Raw genomic sequence first — 23,274 nt, 5'->3', positions numbered from 1 at the left:
GATGTGACATCCATTTTACTTTATACGTATTTTCTTACTTTTCAAATTATTTTTTGCAAATAGATTCCTAGAATTTCTGGTTCCGAGGATCTGTGTACCTAGCTGTTCATGAAAATGCATGAATGCTAATCATTGTAACGCAGTGGCCACGTGGGAATGTTACCCAGGATGTCTCCAAGGCAGTGGAAGAGAGAGCCGCCAGGCACCCTCGTCATTAGGAAGCGTGGCCCCACTTCACCCAGACTGCCCAGCTGGTAACACCTTTCCCTTTTGTTCCCAATGGATTTGCCTCCAGGACCCCGAGATGCAGTGCCTGCTGCTGTCAGATGGGAAGGGCTCCATCCACCCAAACCATGTCGTCATTCTCCCCGGGGACGGCGGGAGTGGCACAGCCGCCATCAGCTTCACAGGAGCCTTGAAAATTCCAGTAAGTAAACGTGCCCAGGAGGAGTTTCAGAAGTTTCAGAAAGGGCTGCTGCGCTGGCTGTGGGAAGTCTGGTCAGTTGATGATTAAGCTTACAAAGCGATCTGTGGTTATGGAACCCGGGGATTCGAATCCGTAGCCGAAGCCGGACGCTGCACACTGGTAGCTTCAGGACTGAATATGTCTGCAGTGATACTTGGTTTGCCTCATACCATGTTGAAATTGTTTTTTGAAATTCGTTTTCTTCATTTAGAAATTCAGAAGGTTCATAGAAAAATGGGGCTCCCTGCCTTCACTGGAAAAACGGAAAGCCTGGCGCCCTGGGCCTCCCCACGTGACAGGTTGGGGAACTGAGGCCCTGACTACTGTGCCACCTGGCCCCTGTGGCCCGGCCCTCCCCGGTACACTTGCCCTCCCACAGGCCTTGAGCGTGAGCCCATGGGAGGTGCTGTCACTGAGTGCCGTGCCATGGCCTTCACAAGCCTGGCTGGATTCTCTTTCCCTTTCAAGTGCCTTTGGGCCGGGCACTGTCATCCCAGCACTTCGGGAGGCCGAGGCAGGTGGATCAACTGAGGTCAGGAATTCAAAACCAGGCTGGTCAACATGGCAAAACCCCGTATCTACTAAAAACACAAAAATTAGCCAGGCATGGTGGCAGGCGCCTGTAATCCCAGCTACTTGGGAGGCTGAGACAGGAGAATCGCTTGAACCCAGGAGGTGGAGGTTGTGAGCCAAGATCACACCACTGCACTCCAGCCTGGGCGACAGAGTGAGGCTCTGTCTCAAAAAAAAAAAAAAATGCCTTCAGTGCCACAGCCCATGGTCTGATTGCCTGTGCGTGGTGAACAGAGGATTCCAAGAGTGAGAGGGAGGATGCAGGGACCAAGGGAAGAACAAGCAGCACAGGCGGGAGAAGCCTTGGAGTCAGAATCTGGACCGGGCTGGTCCTCACTTATACTGCTGGCGTTGCCTCCAGACTAGAAGGGCGCCACCGTGCCCCACAGTGGGTGATCAGTCTTGAGGATGAGCTAACTTGGAGCAGATGAGCGGGACGGGCACTGTAAGATTTCTTGCTGCTTTTTCAGTTTTTATTACATTCATGGACTCCCTCAGCAGAGAATCTAAGGAGCCATGCGCAGGGTGTGGAGAGGCTGTGTTCTTCCGATGGGGACAGAGAGCCGAGAGCAGGGGCACGGGAGGGAGACCAGACCCTGCCATGTGGGCTGGGCAGGCTGTCCGGGGGAACTGTCCAGGCCGTGCCCTCCAGCACTGACAGCCAGAGCACCAGGGAGCAGACACAGCTCTCACTTGCTGACACGACCTAGAGAAAGGCAGAGGGTCAGGGCATAGGCCCGAGGCCCCTCAGCAGGTCAGGGCTGGAAGCACAAGCAGTGCAACCCAGACCTCAAAATCATATCACAGAAATTAAAGACTGGGGAGAACCTGGACTTCAGAACAGAAAGTATTCCAGTGCCCAGGAGAAACTGGGTCTGCAGAGGCAGACCGTGGGCCGGTGTTCAGCCAGAGAAGAACGTCCCAGCCCAGGCGTGACACCAGCTCATGGGGAAAGGGCTGTGCATGCCGGCCTGTGGAAGCTGCTAGGTTTAAGTCAAAAGATTTGTTTTTAATTGTGTCCTTAATAAAAACTAGTGACCTTTTCTGCTATACCCTCCTCTGTAGCTACCCCCAAATACTTGTACTAAAGTAGGGTGCACACTAGTTATAAAAATATAGGTTTTTATGTAGTGGAGTTATAGACAGTATGGGCTTCAGAGGCCGGCTCAAGCCTCCCCCTGCCATCACCAACCTGGATGTTCCGGGCAAGTGTGGCACACTCTGAGCCTCCATGTCCTCATCTGTCACATGGGCTCCATCCCTGGGGTAATACCGTACGTTGTTCTGAGGATGAAGGGAGGTCATTTAATGACTGCTAAGCACAATGCCAGGCCCGTGAAAGGCATACGATAAATTACACGCACACATCCTCATCAATTGTGAAGACATCAACTCGTTTCATTTTAGAATGACTTGGCGAAGTGGAGCGCTGGGTTCCCCCGGCCCCCGTTTTGGCTGATTTTCAGTGCACAGACAGCCCGGAGATTCAGCACCACAGTGTTACTGGATTTCTCACTCTGAATTTTCAGATGGCCTCTGGAATTTTTATCTCACAAGTGCCACCTCTTTCTGAAAGTAGACATGAAACAAACACAAACAGGCATTTTACAGAACCCACCACTCGATTTCCTCACTCGTACCTACGTGTCTCTTTTCATTGTTTTCCCTGGTGCGGACTGGTTTGTAGTACTCACAGGCGGGATGCAGTAGCCTGTGAGCCTGTGTGCTGACAGAATGGTTGGAATTGTTTGATCTGTGTGTTTCCAGATGGCCTTATAATTTACAGTGATTTCAGTTCCAGGGAAGAAGAAGGAGCCATTCAGTACTCAGTCCACTGCGCCCGGCTATACGAGAACTTCTTTAATAGCTAAGTTTTCCAGCCGATGTCGTATGAAAATCAAACCCGTACATGTTTTCATTGACTCTACTCTGATGTAAAGACACTGGGTTTTGATCCTAAAAGGTAGTCTCCATTGGCTGGGCGCGGTGGCTCAAGCCTGTAATCCCAGCACTTTGGGAGGCCGAGACGGGCGGATCACGAGGTCAGGAGATCGAGACCATCCTGGCTAACATGGTGAAACCCCGTCTCTACTAAAAAATACAAAAAACTAGCCGGGCGAGGTGGCGGGCGCCTGTAGTCCCAGCTACTCGGGAGGCTGAGGCAGGAGAATGGCGTAAACCCGGGAGGCGGAGCTTGCAGTGAGCTGAGATCCGGCCACGGCACTCCAGCCCAGGCAACAGAGCAAGACTCCGTCTCAAAAAAAAAAAAAAAAATAGGTAGTCTCCATTTCAAAATTCAGAAATTTCATAGATAAATAGGGCTTTCTGTCTTCACTTGAAAAGCAGAAAATCTGGCCACACTGGGCCTGCACCCCATGTGACAGTAGAGTAGCTGCAGCTGTGGCCCCACCCCTGTCAGGGGTCCTGCCCCTCCCTGGTGCACCTGCTGGGGTGAGTGCCCCACAGTTCCCGCATCCTCACTGCACCACACAGCAGTGCAGCACCCTCCCCACTACGTGTCTGGAGGTGCTAAAGCCAGACCAAAGACAGGGTGTCTTTATGGGAGCGAAGTCATATTTAACTCTGTTGCATATTTACACACACCTGCTGGCTCCACATTTGGAGAAGACGCCCGACCGCTCTCTCTTTCAGGGCGTGATCGAGTTCTCGCTGTGTCTGCTGTTCGCCAAGCTGGTCAGCTATACTTTCCTCTTCTGGCTGCCCCTGTACATCACGAATGTGGGTGAGTATCCGCTGCTAGAACACGTTAAGTTCCGCACACTGACTGGGATCTGAACTCTCTTCTATCTGCTGGTTTCTAGAGTCTTGGAAACACAAGGTCACAAAGGGTGATTTGAGAGACACACTTTTGAATAAAGTACTATGATGAAACATAGGCTAAAAAGAATTCAGATATGCAAACTGTATTGCCATAATGGTAACCTTTATGGGGCTTAACGGTTGACACGTTCTATCCCAGCTAGGGCTACCAATTCATGAGGTACTTCCTGCTCTGGGGCCGCCTGCGTTTAAATGTGGGCTACACTGAACTTTGGATCATAGCAGCCAGTGAGCAGAAGCAAGGCCTCTGGGGACCTGAGAGAAGAAATCCCTAATACTCTGACCTGGAAATAGCTTCTGGGAGATAACTTCTCATTTTTGGCAGGGCCAACAGTTTGCTTTACGTTTCGGAAGCCCCGCGGTGGCTGCAGCTCTAGATTATGAGAAAACGTGCCAGTGAAATAGTAACATGCTCCCCCGTGTCATGTGTGACCACAGGACAGATGAGGGGATGAAGAGTGCTTAAGGGAAGGGGCCGTTGAGTGGGGAAACCAGAACCCTGGCTGAGAGGAAGCGGGGATGGGCCAGGAGCACGTGGAGGGCTCTTCGCCCAGCGAGCCAGAGAGAGTGAGAGGAAGGAGAAGACAAGAAGACACCAGGCCGTCAGGAAGGGGCAGGATCCGGCGATGTCTCAAAGAGGAGGCCTTTGAGAATGGGGGAGGCTGAGGAGCGCAGACCACCTTTTCTGGGGATGCAGATCCCACCAGCGGAGAATGCTGGCAGCACGAGGCTGGAGGCTGAATACCTCAGGAGGGAAGTTGAGGAGGTGGTGTGGGGACTGTCCCACAGCCTAGCAGGGACAGGGCCTGCCCAAGGACCAGTGAGTGGGGAGGCAGCAAGGAGCGCCCTCGGATCCTGAGGTTCTTTCCCTGCCTCGTGACCCCCGCCTCACTTCAGCCGGTGAGCTGCACACAGCCTGGGCCTTCTTTCTCCCTTCTTCCCCTGTGGTTGCAAAAGGGGCGACATTCTCAGGACTTGAGTCTTGAACTGCTGGCATTTCCAGTTTGTTTGAAAAAAGCAAAGTTTCCCGTCCGTGCCACTGATGATTCGGAAAGGCCAGGTTTGACCTGCAGCCCCAGATGCCGCCCAGTCTCCTTTCTCACACACGGCTGGCTCAGTCCGCCTTAAAGCCCAGTCTCCTTTCTCACGCACGGCTGGCTCAGTCCACCTTAAAGCCCAGAACTTGTACAAAATCTAGTGGAGGGCACCCTGAGCTGGTGCTGGGAGGCCTCTGTGTCCTCATCTGCAGCTCTAAAGTCATGTGGTCAGACAGCACATGTGACAGGACACTCGAGCATCCAGGCTTCTTCCACACCCCCACTTCTGTCCTGTGTTAATCTAGCTTCATGGTGGAGGGGCCCCTGGGGGGCCTCTGAACCAAAGGTGGGATAATTAGACTGAGCAGAGGAAAGCCACGGTTTTTGGTTAAGAGTGTTTTCATCTTTTCTATGTTACTTGTTTTTTAAATCTGAGTTAACTGCTAATTGCTCCTTGGTGTCAATCAAGCTTATGGAACTGGAGTCTCGTGCATGGATCCTGTTCTGCCATGGTGTGTCACTGTGATGCATGAAAGAGATCCTCATTGTTTCACACTCCATTGTCATTTTAATAGATCACCTTGATGCCAAGAAAGCTGGGGAGCTCTCCACCCTGTTTGACGTGGGCGGAATCTTTGGTGAGTTCATTAAGACCTGTTCTGCTGCAGCAATAATTTCACAAGGCGCATGATCCCTGAGCTGATTCGCTGCTCAGAGGGAGCAGGGTTCCCCAAGGTCTCGTATACCCTGAGTGGACCCAGCCCAGGAGGGTCAGGCCGTCACCTGGGGGTGGTCTCATGGTCTCCCCTCCCTCCCCAGGGCCCTGACTCTGCACTTGAACAGCTTCCCTCAGAAACAGCATGCCAGCTGGGCTCAGGGGCTCATGCCTGTTATCCCAGCACTGTGGGATGCCGAGTTGGGAGGATCGCTTGAGCTCTTCTTGTTATGAAGACCAACCTGGGCAACATAACAAGACCCCTCTCTACAAAAAATAATAATAACTGGGCATGGTGGCTCGAGCCTATGGTTCCAGCCTTGGGAGGCTGGGATGGGAGAATGGCTTGAGCCTAGGAGGTTGAGGCTGCAGTGAGCCATGATCATGCCATTGCACTCCAGCCTGGGTGACAGAGTGAGACCCCATCTCAAAACTAAAACAAAAAAAACAGCAGCAGCATGCCTCCTGGGCAGGTGACAGACTGGCCACCTTAGTACCTTGATAGATAAAGGGGCTTCAAGAGTGGTCTAAAACCTGAACTCACAGATGTCTCCAAGACTCTCACATCTGACCACAACCAATGGAGGCCTGTGGGGAGGTCAGGCCTGTGAGAAGCCTGCCTGCCCGTGATGCATGGAGAGAGGGGCTTGGGAAAGGAGGAGGCCGTTCTCCGGGCTCCTGCAGTTCTGCTTCCTCCCCGTGGGCTCATGCCCTGGGACGTCAGCGCCTGAAGCCCGCCTCTCCGTTGCAGGTGGGATCCTGGCAGGTGTGATCTCAGACCGACTGGAGAAAAGGGCCTCCACCTGCGGCCTGATGCTGCTGCTCGCAGCCCCCACGGTCAGCCCTGCTGCCTTCCCTGGGCCCCAAAGCCTGCAGACAGATCTCCACTGTCCTCCTCACCAGCCAGCATCCTCTCCTATCTGTCCCATGCTCCACTTTCCTGACAAGCCCACTTCATTCCCTCTCGTGCCTCCTGTCCCCTGACCCCTCCCTCTGCACCTGCGGGCCTCCACCAGGCTCCCTCCCCCACATGCACAGCTGCTGCTGGTTCAGCATGAGCTGTGCACAAGCTGCTCCTCGCTTTGGGGTGCCCCCTTGCCCCAGACAAGTTCCTGCCCATCCTTTGGGATCTGCAATACCTCCGCCACCTCTTAGGCATCGTTGACCCCTCTCGTTGTGACACATGGTGCATAGCACTTTTCAAGCATTTCGTAGCTCCTGACCTTGGGCGGTGACATCCCTCTCTGTACCCCAGTTCCCTCATCTGGAAAATGGGATGTCAGTAGCACCATCTTGCAGTGGGTTAGAAACAATGCACATCCTTACTGTTTTTATCGTCGTAACATTAGAGGTAACAGGCTTGTCAGTGGACGCTGTAGCTCTGCACGTCTGCCTCTCCAGTAGCCCCAGAACAAGGGCTGACTTTCAGCCATCTTGGGGTCCTGGACATGGCCCAACACAGACCCTGAAAGAATGCTGAGTGAAGAAATGCCTGGGTGGGCCCCTTGCTGCCATCGGGGGTGGGAAGCCTGAGGACTTGGCAGTCAGACTCTCAAATCAAATCAGGAGCTCCAGAAGGCTGCCCTTGGCTGGAGATGTAGAGTGGGAGCACCCTGCAGATTTCCCCAGGTCGCCCGGAGTGCTTGGTCCAAAGCCCTCGTGGTGGGGACAAGGCCCAATGCCTGAGATGGGAGGGGGCGTGGCCGTCACTCTTTTTCAGGGGTTTCCACTCTTGGGATGGCTGCCTGAGAATCACCCGCCGGGCTTTTGAGAAGTAGGTTTCCAGCCATCTCGTGCTGCCTGCAGCCAGCCATAGCTTTGACCTTGTGTCTTGATGTCCACAGCTGTACATCTTCTCCACCATCAGCAAGATGGGGCTCGAGGCCACCATCGGTGAGTATGGAGGCCTTCCTGCTTTTCTTTCACATACGTTTTTAAAGTTCACACAACTGGCAAGATGAAATATTAAAATCAACAGGTGCATTGAGTTGGTTTAACTGGAGCACATGGTGTGGCTAAAATTGTCCCATGTCCTTCTTTGGGTGAAGCCATCTGGAGAGGCCAGAGTCTCCTCTCCCCAGCACAAGGCTTGCCAGTCTGCGGGTTTCATTGTGAGCCGGGAGAGTGCGAGCCTGGTCTGGGGCAGTGGCCCTGGGCACTCAGTGGAGAAGCCAGAGGTGACCTTGAGGTCAGCCCCTCCTGAGGCCTCAGCGGGGCTGCAGCAGCCTGCGACCTGCAACCTGCACCCCTGGTGGTGAGAGCAACCCAGTCTAGCCCTTGGGCCGCGTCAGGTAGCCAGGAACCTGGCAGTGTGACCTGAGCAGGGTCCGGCCGGGAGCCACAGCCAGTGGCCCCCCCAGCCACCTCCTCCCAGCTTTGCCAGCTGCCCTCCAGGAGTGGTTGCATAACCTTGGAGGACTATCTTGAACACCCTGCAGGCCATGCTATCAAATTATGCCTCCAGCACTTAAAAGTATGCTTTCTGTCCTAACGAGCCAGCAGTGGGGATGTGTGTGGTCCCCTTAAACATTATCCAAAAGGCAGCTTGCCCCCAGGAGAGGAAGCGGAGTTTCCTGTGACCCCTCAGGCCAAAAGCTTCCTCACCTGAGTGTGAGCCTAGAGGAGAGTTTAGGAAGCCACGTGGTCCAGGGAGAGGGTGGGAGTCTGCCCTCAGCGAGCACCACAGCAGCTGTGGGTCACGAGAGGCAGGCCTTTCTGCCGCAGATGAAGCAGGGGCCAGCCCAGGCCTGGGTCAGGCCCAGGGTCCGGCCTGTGCTCGCTCCCTCGTGGCGGCAGCTGCTGCCCTTCAAGGGTGAATGAGCCTGAGTCTTAGGGAGGGTATGATTTGCTTTAGCGCCTTACTAGACAAGTTTAGAGGAAGCTGTTTCTGCTGTACCCCTCCCTGTGCTCCCCAGGCGCCCACCTCGGGCGGCTCCCATGCATGTGGGGCTCTCCGGAGGACGCGCTTCCATTCTCTGCCCCTCTGCCTCCCACAGCCATGCTGCTGCTCAGCGGAGCCCTGGTCAGTGGGCCCTACGCGCTCATCACCACCGCCGTCTCTGCCGACCTGGTGAGTAGAGCTGGGAGAGACGCTGGCCCTGTGGGCACCCCGCCATTTGCCATTCGTGACAAAAGTGGCCTCCATTACCGTTAGTAAAACCGTATTTGCAGAAGCACGTTTTTGGCAGCTCACGTACATCTGTGGTCTCCAGCCTTCCTGCACCTGCCCCCCTCCTCACGCTTCTAGAATCACGGGCAGGTTGGCGCGAAACTCACCTCTCAGCACAACAAAAGGCTCTTGGGCACCATCCTCATGACTCAGGCACCTTTTCACTCCAAGGGGGCAGGGGAGGGGTCCTGTCCTGGAGATCTCTGCAGAGAGAGAGGGGCCGGGCCGGGAAGAGGCGCTGGGGGATTTGGCCCTCCTCATCCAGGTACCACGCCCCGCCTTGGTCACCTTTGTGTTGGGCGTGTCCTGAAACTGCCTGAGTGTGCGTGAGCATGCAGACTTGTGTCTGCATGGGCATGGAAAGTTCTGGAAGGATCCACATCAGACCATTAGCAGTGGTCAGCCTTCATGGGATAGAGGCAGAGGAGAGACTTTCACTTATTTTTTAGACTTCAAAATACACAGGTTCTGGATGATTTTCATATTGTGTATTCTGTTCTTTATTTTATATACGTTATCACATGCATATACAAGCATTTATTTTTTTGAACGCTGGTTCATTTTTATAGTTTTAGGCTTTCAGGCATTGTTTCACCTGATCTTTTCCCCCTCCTATTGTCCTCAATTTGTGCTTTTTGCCTGTTATCTATGCAACATTTTCAAAACCGGAGCTCCTGGCGACTGCTCACCGAGGACCCGTGCCGGCCTTGGTTTCTCGGCTTTCCCCTCCTCCCTTCTTCCCCTGGCGTTTGCTATCAATCAGGTTGAATTTCAGGTCCTGCAGAGACATCTGACAGGGGTCCCAGGAAGGCCCTGCCTGTTGAGGAATCCAGCAGACATGTGGACGTGGCTGGGAAGGAAGGCGGGTGCTGGGAAGGAAGGCCGGTGCAGCTCAGGGCAGGGGCGCGTGTCACACATCTTCACACCTCACACTGGCTGCTCTGGGGCCTCAGGGAGGAGCAGGACTGTGCTGAACAAAGTTTTTTTATTTGAAGAGAATCCTAAGGTTCTTGTAACTAGAACCAAACATTTCTGATGATTTTTGACTCTTAAAAACCCTTGAAGTTTTAACTCTCCAAGGCAAACTTGGGGTGGAGTTTAAATAATGGGAAATACCTCACGCTGAATTGTTCTGCAGAGCAGTTCGAGTAAATGGTCATACAGAGGCTTAGGTTTACTTCTCATGCTATGGAGACAAGCTCCACATCTGTTTTTCCTCTCTTCTAGGGGACTCATAAAAGTCTGAAAGGCAACGCACACGCCCTGTCCACCGTGACCGCCATCATCGACGGGACCGGCTCTGTAGGTGCGCAGAGAGTTTTGGCTCTGGGATGTTTGGTGTCTTAGTGGAAATCACACTGTCACATGCTCGTGAACAGGTACCCAGGGTTCCAACTGCACCGCTAACATCGGGTGGGCCGGCTTCTTACAGTACGAGCAGATAGCAGGGGACACGGCGCAGGGGACACGGCGCAGAGATGGTCGTGCATGCCCGGGTGGCTTCAGGGAGATGCGCGTGTGACTCGCTGTGTGTGTCCAGGTTTTCACCCGAGGCAGTGGTTGGCAGACTACAGCCCGTGGGCTAACTCAGGTCCACTCATTATTTATTGCCTTCATCTCAAGAAAGGCAGAGTCTTATTACAGAAAAACTAATTGGTCCAAAAGCATACAGGGTTCTGAGTGTTACCGGCATCGTCGAAGCTCTTGAAGAGAATTCAGTGGCATATTCTGGAATTTAAAAAGGTGGCAGAATAAGCAACCCATTCCCTTAGGGAGCAGGCAGGTGGGAACTGTCAGAGCACCGGTCTCCTCGCCCATGTGCAGCCCGACAGCACGGCCATGGCCTTCCCTGAGCCCTTGTACGGGCAGCACACACAGTGGCTGTGCTGTCGGGTGAAGATCAGGAGCTGCCACACCTGCCAGGTGAAGATCAGGAGGGTCCTCCCTACACGTGGGAGGTGACGGGGGGCTGCCAGGTGTGGCTCTCACAGCTAATGACCTGGGGTGCCAACCTGGTGAGTCACTTGCTGCGTGGGGTTCTCAAAGCAGTAAAGCCCAGTGTTTGCTAGACGAAGGTGGCTCAGTAAACCCAGGTCAGCCAGAACCTGGCGCTGGAGCCTTCCCGCGGGCTCGTGCAGAGCGCCGATGTTGCTCTTGGCTGCCCGTGGCCTTGGTGTCAGCAGGCTGGAAGCCACAGCACGTTTCTGGGTGTCCACTGCTGTCTCAGTGATGGCAGAATGCAGAGCCCTCCCACCGCATGGCCTCCCTGCTGCTCCTCCAGAGGCCAGGCTGGCCCCTGTGCGGGCTCTTTGCTCTGGCCATGCCCTGTGTCTGGGAAGGTCCCCAGAGGTGACCTCGTGCCACACTCCCTCATGCCTTGAGTCTTTGCTCAGATGTCATCCTGTCAGCGAGACCTCCTGGGACCACCTGCTGAGAACGGGGGAACCCTTCTGGCCCGGCCGCCAGGCCGCCTCTCCCTGGTCTGTTCTCTAGAGCACTCTCCCCATCCGCAGTGGGATTTAGTGCGCTCCTCTGCTTCGTCTCCTCTGTCTCCCACCACTGGAACGGAAGCTCCAGGAGGATGGGATTTGCTTGGGTTTTTGAACTGAACGGGCTGCTCCCAGTTAGAATCACAGCCAGGGCCCACGTGGCTGAGTGCCCAGTGAGGAGCCAGGCCGGACAGGCCCCAGGCGCCCCACCCACCCCTGGCTGGCGGGAACCCCAGCTCCACGCTGCTGCTGCTGCTGCTGTTTCTGGGGCAGGGCTGGCTTCATGTGACCCACTGCCTTGTTCTGAGAAGCAGTGGGCAGGGTGGCCGTTGCTCAGAAAGCCACACTTTGGCTTTTGCTGTTCACCAAAGTGAGACCAGACCAGGCTTGTCTCTGCCCTTAATGTTGGTTCCTTCATTTCACTGGATCCAGAGGGGCTTTGAGTGTATTGGGTGGTGGCGGTGGTCACCCCTCTGATCTTCTCTCTTGGGCATCTCAGTAGGAAGTCGGGGGACTGCAGGGCTGAGCTCGGTTCTGACTGACGTTGTGACTGCGCGGCCTTCTCTTGGCCTTGTGCCCCAGTGGCCTGCGGCCTGCGATTTGGTCTGACTGCTGTGAAACCCTGTTCTAAAAGCTGACTTGGCGCTCCACTGGCAAAACCCCGACTGCTGCTTTAAAGCAGAGCATCAGTGTAAAAAAAGAGGGAAATCATGAACTAGGTGAAAAAACACATTTTTCTTCATATTCTTCTCAAAATGAGAGGGAAGCAGAAGTCTGTGGCTATGGGTAGCGACTCTGCATCTGTGAACAGAGGCCACTGCCCGCCACTGCCCCCGAGTGGGTGGAAGGGAGGCGCAGTTCTGAATGCCTTTGGCCCACTCACAAGGAAGGTGGCACGCACGCCGGACCCCCTCTGGCCTTCTGTTAACCTGCACCAAGTCCTGACTGTCCGCGGAGCTGCTGCGCCCACCTTGATGGCTGCTACGTCACACCAGAGGCAGGACCAGGACCCAATTCCTCCAGGCGCTACCACCCATCAGTGCCTGCTGCCTGCTCAGTAAATGGTCACCATGGAAATGGCACTCAGGCCTGCCCACCCCCACCACCACGCCTCAGTCATTATTCCTTCCATTATTCCTTCCATTATTCCTTGAGTGCTGCCCAGCGAGACAAAGTACAGGCTCCAGTGGGAAGGCCACCATGTCAGCCAAGGCCCTTCCCGAGGGAGCTGCCCGCATGCTTACTTAGTGTCACCGTCCATTCCTTGGCACTGACTCGGGTGGAGGCAAAGCATGACTAATTGTAAGTCACCCCTGCCTTCTCCCAAGTGCCATATGGTCGGTTGACACGGTGTGCGCCTGGGGCGTCTGCAGTCCTTAGAATCGCAAAGGTTGCCGTTCCTGTGCATTTCATGCAGAGCAATTAAATAGAGCGCTGCATTTTTTCAAGTTAATTTTTATGTATCAAAGTAAAACATAATGTACCTTAGAAGCCAGACAGTCCTACAAACTTATTATGTTGTACAGTGGCGTTCCATCCCCCTCCCCAGCCCTGTCTGTCTAGAAGCAGCAATTTCAGCTGCCTCTCTCTGCTTACCTGTGTATGTTCATGTTTCTTGGTTCATCCTCTTAACATCTCAGCTGTGCTCCTCTTACGGAAGAGGGGGCCTGGCTCCCTCCCCCTCAGTTATACTGGCCACACTCCTGCCCTTCACTTTCCAGCCAAGAAAGAAACTTTAATTATGCACCCTCAATAGAAACATCTTGTTTTTTCCCGGGTGAGTAAACACATCTCCTCTCTTCCTCTTTTCCACATTTCCGACAAAGTTCTTCCTTCCCTGCACTGTGGTCGGCGTCCTGCCCCGCCCCACCCCTTTCCTCACACCATCAGCCTCACTCCGCCCACTGCGCAGCTTTGCCCCAGAGCACCTGTCACCACGGTGCTGGGAGTCCCCCTCTTCTCTTGCCCTCAACACAGCCCTAGCAGTCTAGACCCCTGTTTACCCCTCCTGTGGTGGAAACGGTCTCTTAGTAGCTTCCGGAGTTAGGGGAGGTGCGTTCTGCAAGCTTACAAGTGCACAGTGGTGTCTGGATTCTGCTCTCGCCTGAGGCAATGCAGACGTGGAAACACCTTCTCTTCAGAACCCCTGTCTTCCAGCCCCCATTATTCTGACCCCAGCCCTTGCTTTCTGACCTTCTCTTTTTTCTCTTAGAAATCTCCAGGTTCCCTTCCTTACGCCTGGAGCCTTTCTTCACCCACCGTCCTGGGCACCTGGTGGCCCCTTCAGTCTGGAAACACCTGCCCTTCGCTTTAGGGGAATTGGGCCCCTATTCATTTGATAAGTTTTCCTACCATTTTCTGAGTTGTTTTTTCGTTCTGGAAAACAGATTAGTCAGATGTAGGCTTTTCTGGATTAATCCTTCAACTTTCCTTTCTTTCCCTTCCTGCCCATCTCCCTGTTCTTTCTTACACTTTCTCAAGGAGATTCTTGACTGTATTTTCCACCTTTGTATCGAACATTTTACTTTTCCTGCCATATTTTCAGTGTTCACTGATGTTTCTCTGCCCTTTCAGGGTATCCTGTTTTATTTCTTGTTAGATTGAATCATGTGAAATTGGTAACAGGTTTTCAGCCACACACAAAAAATGGGAGTGTCATGAGGTTCAACGTAGTCTTCTGTTGGCTCTCTGGGGGTGCTGTGAGCTCCTGGGAATGTTCCTCTCCTCCAAGCTCCCTCCTGCCAGCTTGCTTGCTTTTGCGTTGCAGTATTCCCGAGACACAGGGCAGACCTTGGTTGCCCCTTCATCACTTCCCATGGAAGAAGGGGTCCTGCATAGCGGTTTGAAGTCTTTCTGTGGGAACAGTGTGCTGGCTGCTGGTCTCCAGGCAGAGGGACCCTGTGGAACCTGGAGGAAGAGACTCCTTCAGTGCCCAGGGGAGCCTGGGTCCAGCTGCCAACATCCTTGCCATGGCGTGGGACCATGGGTGGCTGCTTAGTGGAAGCTGGTGTCTTTCCCCAGATCCCCTGTTGCCTGTTAGGTGGCATCCCTGTCCTGAGCTGGGCTTAGTGCCCCCACAGGTTAAGCTGCGCTCTCCTGCACGGGGGCATCAGGAGTCTCTATCAGCGAGGATGAGAAGAGAGACCTGGGATCCGAGGTGCGGCAGAGGGAATGTAGCTAACAGTTTGTGATAAAAGACTCAACCCATGCTCCCTTTTTCTCTTGCTGACCCCCTTCCCCCCCGCCCATCCTCCTCCTTCCTTGCCCTCCCCTCCCCTGTCTCGTGTGCTCCGCTGGGCCTGACTCTGCTCCAGGTGTCCCTGTGCCATCTCCCTCTGAGGGTGCTCAGTGGAGCAGGGAACACTGGAGGCTGTGTTAGCTGTCAGCCCTTCTACGTCTGTCTTCCAAAACCACGTGCCCTTCGGTGGGAGGATTTATCATTTTTAAAAGTCAGTGATGGTGCAGTTCGTGTTGCTTGAGAGGTGTGGAGATAACACATGAGTAGCCGACCATGTTTACCTGGAAGTTCTGAGAATTTAAAAAAAAAAAAACATACAATTGCTCCTGGGATTATAAAATAGTAAGTGCACTTTGTGAACACTTGAAAAAAACGAATGTCTAGGGCATGAAATACCCTGGTTATCTTCTCTCTCTCAGAGATTGAATGTCAGTTCATAGCTTGGTGGAAATTCTTCATGCTTTTTCCCATGCGTCTACCAAAACAGGCCATCCTACATGTTATCAGGATTCATTTCAGTCCCTCTTGGTAAAATGCACCAGCTGCTACAGAACACATTCTTAAACGCCAGCCCCTGGGCATTTAGGGGGATACTTTATTTTGTTTTCATCATTTAGAAAAACATTTTGACATAATTTCAGACTTTGAGAAAGTTGCAGAAATAGTACAAAGAATTCAGACATTTTAGTACATGTGGTTCATCATGCACCCCTCATGTATGTTTACACACATATATATGCACACGCATAATTTTTCTGAACCACTTGAGTAAAATGCACACATGTTGCCCCTTTACGCATAACTATTCAGCATGTACTTCCTAAAAGCAAGGAATTCCATGACAGACCACAGTGCAACGGTCAGAATTAGAAAGTGAGCATTGAAGAGTATTAGTATCTACAAATCTTATTCCAATTTTACCCAGTTACATTTGTATAGCATAAGAATATCTAAGATTGTGCATTGAATTCAGATTTCCTTACAGTGTATTCAGGAACATCATGGGAGTGTTGGATGAAAAGAACGAACATTACAAGGCCAACACACATTTTTAGGATGGTTCTGGGAAGAGGCTGTGCCAGCTTTGCCTTCTCAGTAGTAAGGCGTACCGGTGGAGTATCCTTATCTGAAGTGCTTGGGACCAGAAGTGGTTACGTCTTTTTATTTTTTCAGATTGTGGAATATTTGCATTATACTGGTTAAGCATCTCAAATCCCAATTCTGAAATGCCCCAGTGAGCATTTCCTTTGAGTGTCAGCACTCAAAAAGTTAAGAATTCTGGAGCATTTGGGATTTCAGATTTTCAGATTTGGAAAGCTCAACCTATACTAGACCTTTTACCTGCTCCCAGTCTGATAGGCCAGGATGAGGTAGTGTAGTTCCGTATGTGTTCCTTTCATTGTGAGTGAGGTGTTGAGCCCCATTCTGTGTGACTGCTGGTCATGTGCTGGGATTTTCTCTAAACAGCACCATGTGTGTCCATTTGCCCGATTTCAGGAGCAGCCCTGGGCCCCCTGCTGGCTGGGCTCCTCTCTCCGTCCGGCTGGAGCAATGTGTTTTACATGCTGATGTTTGCAGATGCCTGTGCCTTACTGGTAAGTCGGCCTATTTTTAGTCCAATCCACCTTGAATGCGGATCTCTGTGGTTGTGGCCAAACACTGGTGGAACTTTCTCCCGTGCATTCCTGAGTTATCAGACAGATTTGGGTCTTCCCATCTTTTCTAAATATGCATAGTCTAAAGCCCCTTCTCTCTCTGGTTAGAAAAAATCAGAAACAGAAGCAGGACAGCCTTTGGTCTGCAGTCTTGGTTGGGATGGCACAGAGGCCAGGAGCATGGAGCTCCATGGCTCTGGATCCTGCCCGTCATTGTCACTTGTGTGCCTTGGGCGGGTTTCGTAACCTCTGCTCCACAGCTTTAAAATGGGCATGATAATGGCGCCCAGTGACAAGACTGCTGTGGGAATTAAAGCAGATGATATACAGAGCCCGGCCTCCCACTGGTCATCAGTGTCCTGGTGTCCCTCCTGCAGCCATGCTTGTCAGATGGCGGGAGCAGCCCCAACTTCTTTCACCTGAAGGGATGGGAGAGAATAAAGGGGCAAAGAGGCTGTCAATGCAGACACACCAAGTCGCCTTCTGGCTTCTGTCCCCTTTTCTCTGGGCTCCTGCTTCTGTGCCCTCCTGTGTTGAGAAAGCTTGAGGTTTTCCTCTGGGTAGGGAAGACCAGTGATGATGTCACAGTCACACAGATGTGCACTTGTGAGGGGCACATACACTTATCTTTACAAGTCACCTGGCCACAAAGTCCCCAGACCCACAGTCATGCCTCTCCTCTTGCTTCACCAGACAAAACCTTAGGCTGATCCCAATAAAAATGAGTTGAGAATTTTAGAAATATCAACTCACTCAACTAAATGAAAGTCTTATATCTTAATTCCAGGAAATTATAAAACTCAACTTCCCCACCACATACAAAATCAAATACCAACTCTCAACCTATGAATTTACTAGGTTTAAATGGCTGTTCTTTGGATCATCTGTGGGTTTTCTTAATGCCTAAACGTTCTAGTGAAGCCTCCAGATGTATTTCCACTAAGTAGCAGTAAAATTCCTGTCATTACAACTGTTCAGAGAATCTGAAATATCTTCTTCAGAAATATTCAGTAATATATATTGAAAATTGTTTTGATGCATAGCCAAACTCATAAGAAAGTAAAGGAATTCCCCAGGAGCCAAAATGGTAAAGGCAATATAAATACACAAGCTCAGGAGTCAAGGGGTTGGGGTGGTTGTGCCCACACTGGGTAAGAGACAAGGTGTTAGGCTGGCACAAGATGAGGATTTGGAACTGGAGACTTCCTCATAGAGCCAGGACCCTTGAAGAGCCATGCTTGCAGTGAAAGAGTGTATTAGATGATATCTGCACACTGGCACAGGAAGACAATGGGAATCTGCCCATCTTAGCCAGATTAAGGGAAAAAATATCCCTTGAAAATTTTTAGCCATAGACCTCCCCACAGTCAGCTTTAATCTTTGAGCTCATATAAATATGTTTAAAATGAACAAAGTTGGTCCTTAGGCAGTGATAATGCAGAAGCAAATAGGGACAAATCTCAACCCTGCAGCACAGGATTTCTGTAGCTAACCTACTTAGATTTCTTCACCCTACTAAAGATGAGTTCACAATACAAAATTATGAAACATAAGCAATCCACTTTGAATGACAGTAACAGACATAAAAAATGGTGGAATTGGACTCCCCCAAAACTGCAGATAAAAGAGTTATATAAACTAAAAATAAATATATGCAGTGTTACTAATGACGTAAAGAAAAGGAACTGACCTCATGAAAGAAAGAACAAGACACTATCGAAAAGACAGAGCAGGCTTCAAAAACAACCAAACAGGAGTTATAGAAATGAAAAATGTGATCTTTAGCCTGAAAAAAAAAAACTCAATGGATGGGTTAGAAAAGTAAATTAGATACAGCTGAAGAGATTACTGAAATGAAATATAGACATGAAGAAATTATCCAGAATTCAGCACAAAAAGAGATGGAAAATATTAAAGAGAAATGAAATATAAAATGGAGGACCAAATGAGATGGCCTAATATTATCTGAAAGTAATTCCAGAGGAAGATAATAGACTGGGTTTGAAGCAATATTTTAAGAGAAAATAGCTGAGAATTTTCCAGATACATGAAAGACAAACATTCTTAGATTCAGGAATCAAACGACTTAGAATTCTGTACCTAGATAAACTTGCATGCAAGAGTAAGGGTGAAGTGAAAACATTTTTAACCAAAGATGCTCCCAGCAAAAATTGCTAAACAGTGTATTTAAAGAAGGAAGATAGATCCAGAAGGAAAGTCTGAGATGCAAGGAGAAATGCAAGCAAAAAAGCAATATTCCTAAGGATGAATCTAAGTATTGACCATATAAAATAGGGGCCAGCTAACTGTGGCCTATTTTTGTATGATCCTCCAGCTGGGAATGGTTTATATTTTTAAAGATTTCTTTAAAAAAATCAACAAAAGAATGCGCAACAGAGACCATATGGCTGCAAAGCCTGAAATATTTACTATCTAGACCTTTACAGAAGCAGCTTTCTGACTCTTAGTTTAAAACAACAGCAATGACGACTAATTTGGGCAATATAAAAAAGAACTGAAATACTGAAAATGTAAAGTACAAGCAGGACAATCAGAGTTCCAGCACACCACAGTTCTTACATTGTCAAGTCAATAGCAATAGAATGTGTAACCTTCCAGGCAATACAGGGAAATGAAGATTTATCCAAGAGAACCTAGGGTCAGGGGAAGCATAGGAAAAGCAGGGTAAATACAGAAATACATAGCGACATGGATGAAAATGATCCCAGCATACCAGCAACACAGTAACTATAAATGGACTAAACTCATCAGTTAGAAGCAGAGACTGTCAAGTTGCTTTTAAAAATACAGGCACTGGTTATTTACAAGAAACACACCTGCTACACTGGAATTCCGAAAAGACGAAAGTAAAAGAATGGGAAAGTACACAACAGGTAAATAATAACCAGAGGAGGGTGGATTTGTTGCACTGGAAGAAAGAGACCTAAAGCAGAAGCACTTGGGAGATGGGGTCTTGTTGTAGTGAAGAAACTGAACCAGGATGTGCAGTAGGCCGGTGAGCTCGAGTTGAGCCTTTCAAACCTAAGAAATAGACATACCTTTTTCTCTTCCCTGATCAACATGCTTTGTGGTATCTTTTCACCAAAATAGACAAGTGTTTCCTCCCAAGTCTGAGGCTGAGAACCTCCATGATCTGAGCAGGTGTCCTGGGGGGCCAGAGGACACCATGCTTCCTGCCTCACCGTGCACACTGATGGTCAGCTCCAGGGCCTGCAGGACTGCCTGGGCACACAGCCAAAGTCCTTAGGTCTCCAGTACGCACTGGGCTCCTGAAGTTGGCAGGGCCCCTCCTTGTTGGTCATTCTTGCATGTGTGAGCCAAGCACACGGGCATGTTTTGAAATCGGATCTCTGTTCTTCAGAGCTGTCACTATTTACAGTTCGTGCCATACCTACAGATAACACTTGCTACTACATTCTTCATCTTTTTTTCTCTGTCTTAATGATCGGCTTTTCATAATCATAGGTCTCTTCGGGCTAGCACTTTTCACACATCACACTTGGTAGGATATAGATGTGGGTAAGGTACCAGCTCAAACACAACAAACCTGTGCCAGTAATTGCAGCTAGCGGTTCAGATACACACAGATGGATTTATTTAACAATAACCTTGCTCTTGCCACCAGCACTATTGTTGGTACCTGCCGTGTTCCCACGACCTTTACCGACTAATTATCGCAAACACCTTTCATGTACCAAGCAGAGCAGCTGGATGCATCTTATCTGTAGAAGGGGCTCCTGTTCTCTCCAGCTTGAACTCACCTCATACGAGGGACTTCTAAGTTGCTACTCAAACCATAAGCATCTAAGAAAAGAGAAGAGTTTCTGCCTTCTTGAGCTGTGGCCTGAGGCTTGGGGGTGGGGCCGTGGGTTTGGTTTTTAAGCAGCCCCTCGAGACCGTCCTCCAGCACCCCTACCCCACCTCCCCTGGCCCAGTGATCCACCCTGGGTCTGAGGGCATCTGTGGCTCTCTAAGAGTGAGGGGCCACGTCCAGGGAGAGCCCTCCTGTGGGCTGATACCACACTGGGAGAGAGACTGGATCCACACTGGAAAATGCAGACACACTAGTTAAATTGGGGATAGCACAATCATTTGTCTGGATTTGGAGGCTGATGTTGAGCCCCCGAACATGTGAAAGGCACAGAGTTAAAGCCCTGGGTCTGGAGAGGAGCTCAGGCTGAGGCAGCAATATTGGTGGAACAGCCCTGACCCCCGGCCAGGCCTGGCCTCCGAGGGGCTCCCAGTGGGGTGCAGCTGTCCTGTGGCAGCCTTTTCAGACCCCAGGACTGGCGTCGGAGGAGATGCTCACCTGGCTTTAGAGTCTCCTGAGAAACTCGCGGGTCCACCCCCTGGGCCACCAGCATTGTGGTCCTCTTGTCTTTATTTTCTTTTTCCCACTGTGGACATTTTATGATTGGACTAATTTTATTCTAAACATGACTTGACCCCAGAACTGGTTCAGGCTGCATCTTTCCCAAAAGCCTTGTTTTCAGGGCACCTCCTGGTTCTTCGTGGGCCCTCATCAGACAGCCCTGCCCACAGGAACCAAGGCCTCGGGCTGAGTATGCAGGCCCCACTGCTCTTGCAGGGAGGTGACCCCAGGGAAGGTGCTGTGGGGAGAGAACCACCCGCCTGAGTCTTGCGGGCTAGGTCCTCACGGTGCCCACAGCGCCCACAGCGTGGGCTGCCCTGTGCCTGCCCCAGTGACGGGTGGGCTCACCTTTGTTTTGGTGCAGTTCCTGATCCGCCTCATACACAAGGAGCTGAGCTGCCCAGGGTCAGCGACGGGGGACCAAGTTCCGTAAGTCCCAGCTCGGGCCCTGTCCCCTGTCCGAAAGCCAGCTCCAAGGCGCCTTCTGTCCTGTCTGCCTTCCGCACCTGGCTTTCCCTAAAAGAAAGAAAACACATGGCTAATCTTTTCACGGCATGCCACCTTCCCTCTTGCTTTTTCTTTTCTAATAAATACCTCTGTTTGGATGGGTTGGTGGTAATCTCTCCTCAAAACCTGGGTGGAAAATGAGAGAGAATTGCCGTCTCTGGCATTCTGTTGGAGGTGCAGCCCCCCGAGCTCTCCTTGCCTTCCTGCTCTCCCCCTTCTCCCTCCTCTTTTCCCTCCCTCCCTCCCTTCTCTCTCCTTCCTGGCCCCCAGGAGGTTGTGGGAAAGGTGCAAGGGTTTATCTAGCATCCAGTGCCCCATAGGAGACAAATCCCTGCTGGGCCTGGAGGGCAGCCGGCTCCCCAGGGGATTTGCGTGTGGTGTGTGAGGTTCAGCATCTCTTGCTGAGCCACTGCTGGCTGTTAGAGCAGGTGTTCTTTCATCCTTTCTTTCAGATTTAAGGAACAGTGACGCCCCACCCCCGGTCCCGTGGAGGGGGTCTGGGCCCACCCTTCACAACTGCCTTTCAAGGACAGTTTAGATAAAGGGCCCTGCACAGAAAGAGTGACTTCCCTTTGCCTTTTGCACACGCACCTGGAAAAGACACAGAAGCCAACCTGAGAACTCCTGGTGCTATTTTAAACGAGACGTAGAGCTGAACAGCAGTGAGAAGAGTCTGCGGGAACTGCTGCCTGAGCCGAGCCAGAGAACCGAAGACCCGGCCAACCCTGGCCTTGAAGGCGTGTGCCCATGCAACCACCTAAATGCACGCGTGACAGCCAGGCCGGGTGGGTGTGGGGTGCACAGGTAGCCTCGACCCTCTCAGGCGTGTCAGCCACAGAACATCAAAGTGAACGAGTGCCACGCTGGCTGTGGCTTCAGAGAACCTGAATGTGCCATGTGGAAAAACAGGACACCAGAGCCCACCAGACAGCGCCGGCCAGCAGAGAAGCAGAGAGCCGGCGCCACATGACAGCAGGAAGGCCGACAACCTGATCGGAAACCAAGACGGAGCTCAGACCTACATCACCCCAGAGGCTTTTCTAGCACCCCTGATGTTCCGGACTGACCTGAAAACTAATTGTTGAGAAGCCAAGGGTGAGGAGGCAGGAAGCACCTCCACTTGGAGGCACCCAGGCGTGCCAGCCACAGAGTGCCCCGAAGTCACCGTCATCCCAGCCCCTGGCATTCCTGCTGCCCTCCGAGGCCTCGGTGCTGCTGTTCAGCTCGGGGCACAGGGGCATGGCAGAGGCTTGGGAAGCGGCCTCCCCACCGGCACTGGGATTGGCGGGTCCAAGCCCAGCAACTGGCTTCACTCCACGACACACCACACCTGGGACTGTTTTTAATACATAGCAACAGAGTGGGTTATTTATTTAAGATGTGTATTGTGTCATATGAAGTTTAAGAAACATAAATGGCATTTTGTTATTTATTAAGACAAACTCCAATTGTTCTCTGGCCGTTTTTTTCAGTCGTGTCTAGCAAAATACTTATCTGCCCTTTGAAATAAAATGTTTTTGTTAAAAAAATCTCAGAACACTCAGAGAATGTTGATGATTTCTGCTCACATTTCCATTACGCTGCAAAAGGGAATTTCCAAATCGTGTTGTGTGTTTTGGGTTTTCTCAGGTTTGGACATTCAGGATTTTGCGACTGAAAATCCATTTCCAGCAGGAAAGGGGCTACCTCTGGGGCCCTTGTTTGCACAGAAGGCCAAGCTGAGGCCCCAGTAAGCAGCCATCTGGATGTTTTCTAAATCACACAGTTTAAAGAATATCCTAGGATTTGTCCTTGACTAGGAGATGTCACACCCAGTGGCGGTGGGGAAAGATGGTGCACTTGGGAACTGCATGGTGGGGTCCAGGCTTTCAAACGCCCTTCTTAGAACCCTGGCCGTCCAGATGTGCATGGTGTGGGCTTTCCCCGGATGGAGTGCTGTGGGAGTTCATCTGGGGACCCCTCACAGCAGCAGGGCAAAGGTCAGAAACAACACACTGGGTGTCCCACGGTTCTCAGGGTCCTCCTGCCCAAGCTCTTCAGAGAAGCCCACAGGAGCAGCAGACCTGGCTGTGGGGGCTTCTGCGTGCCACTGCCCCACCCGATTGGCTCACTCTCTTTTTAATGGCAAGTTATTTATACATTTAAAAACTTTCTGCTAAAAAAGAAATTCCCTAAACACCAAATGGATGGA

General features: G+C 51.4%; 1 protein-coding gene and 1 long non-coding RNA gene across 14 annotated transcripts in view; one reads left to right on the top strand and one right to left on the bottom strand.

The window, feature by feature from the left end:
• SLC37A1 (solute carrier family 37 member 1) overlaps positions 1-22,612 on the top strand; it is an 82,298-nt gene extending 59,686 nt beyond the window's left edge. For 8 of the 13 annotated variants that reach the window (XM_065541353.1, XM_074033966.1, XM_045389338.2 and 5 more), the window contains 10 exons: positions 296-427; positions 3,692-3,782; positions 5,493-5,555; positions 6,384-6,469; positions 7,477-7,525; positions 8,629-8,702; positions 10,029-10,107; positions 16,026-16,123; positions 20,941-21,005; positions 21,536-22,612. In XM_065541353.1, the coding sequence (XP_065397425.1) occupies positions 296-427; positions 3,692-3,782; positions 5,493-5,555; positions 6,384-6,469; positions 7,477-7,525; positions 8,629-8,702; positions 10,029-10,107; positions 16,026-16,123; positions 20,941-21,005; positions 21,536-21,551 (753 nt within the window). In that variant the 3' untranslated portion in view covers positions 21,552-22,612. Of the gene's footprint in view, positions 1-295; positions 428-2,834; positions 3,783-5,492; positions 5,556-6,383; positions 6,470-7,476; positions 7,526-8,628; positions 8,703-10,028; positions 10,108-16,025; positions 16,124-20,940; positions 21,006-21,535 lie in introns of all 13 variants that reach the window. The other 5 variants (XR_012431965.1, XR_012431963.1, XR_012431964.1 and 2 more) reach the window with 2 other exon arrangements.
• LOC141409793 (uncharacterized) lies at positions 3,733-13,004 on the bottom strand. The gene is made up of 3 exons (XR_012431969.1): positions 12,887-13,004; positions 8,909-9,004; positions 3,733-3,864 (listed from the first exon to the last, which is right to left on the bottom strand). It is a non-coding gene; the product is annotated as an uncharacterized lncRNA (long non-coding RNA).
• Positions 22,613-23,274: the final 662 nt, after the last annotated feature.

The sequence above is a fragment of the Macaca fascicularis genome, chromosome 3 (assembly GCF_037993035.2).
Source record: "Macaca fascicularis isolate 582-1 chromosome 3, T2T-MFA8v1.1".
NCBI classification, from domain to species: Eukaryota; Metazoa; Chordata; class Mammalia; order Primates; family Cercopithecidae; genus Macaca; species Macaca fascicularis.
Note: the sequence above shows the minus strand (reverse complement) of the source record. Positions and strands in the feature narration are given on the sequence as shown.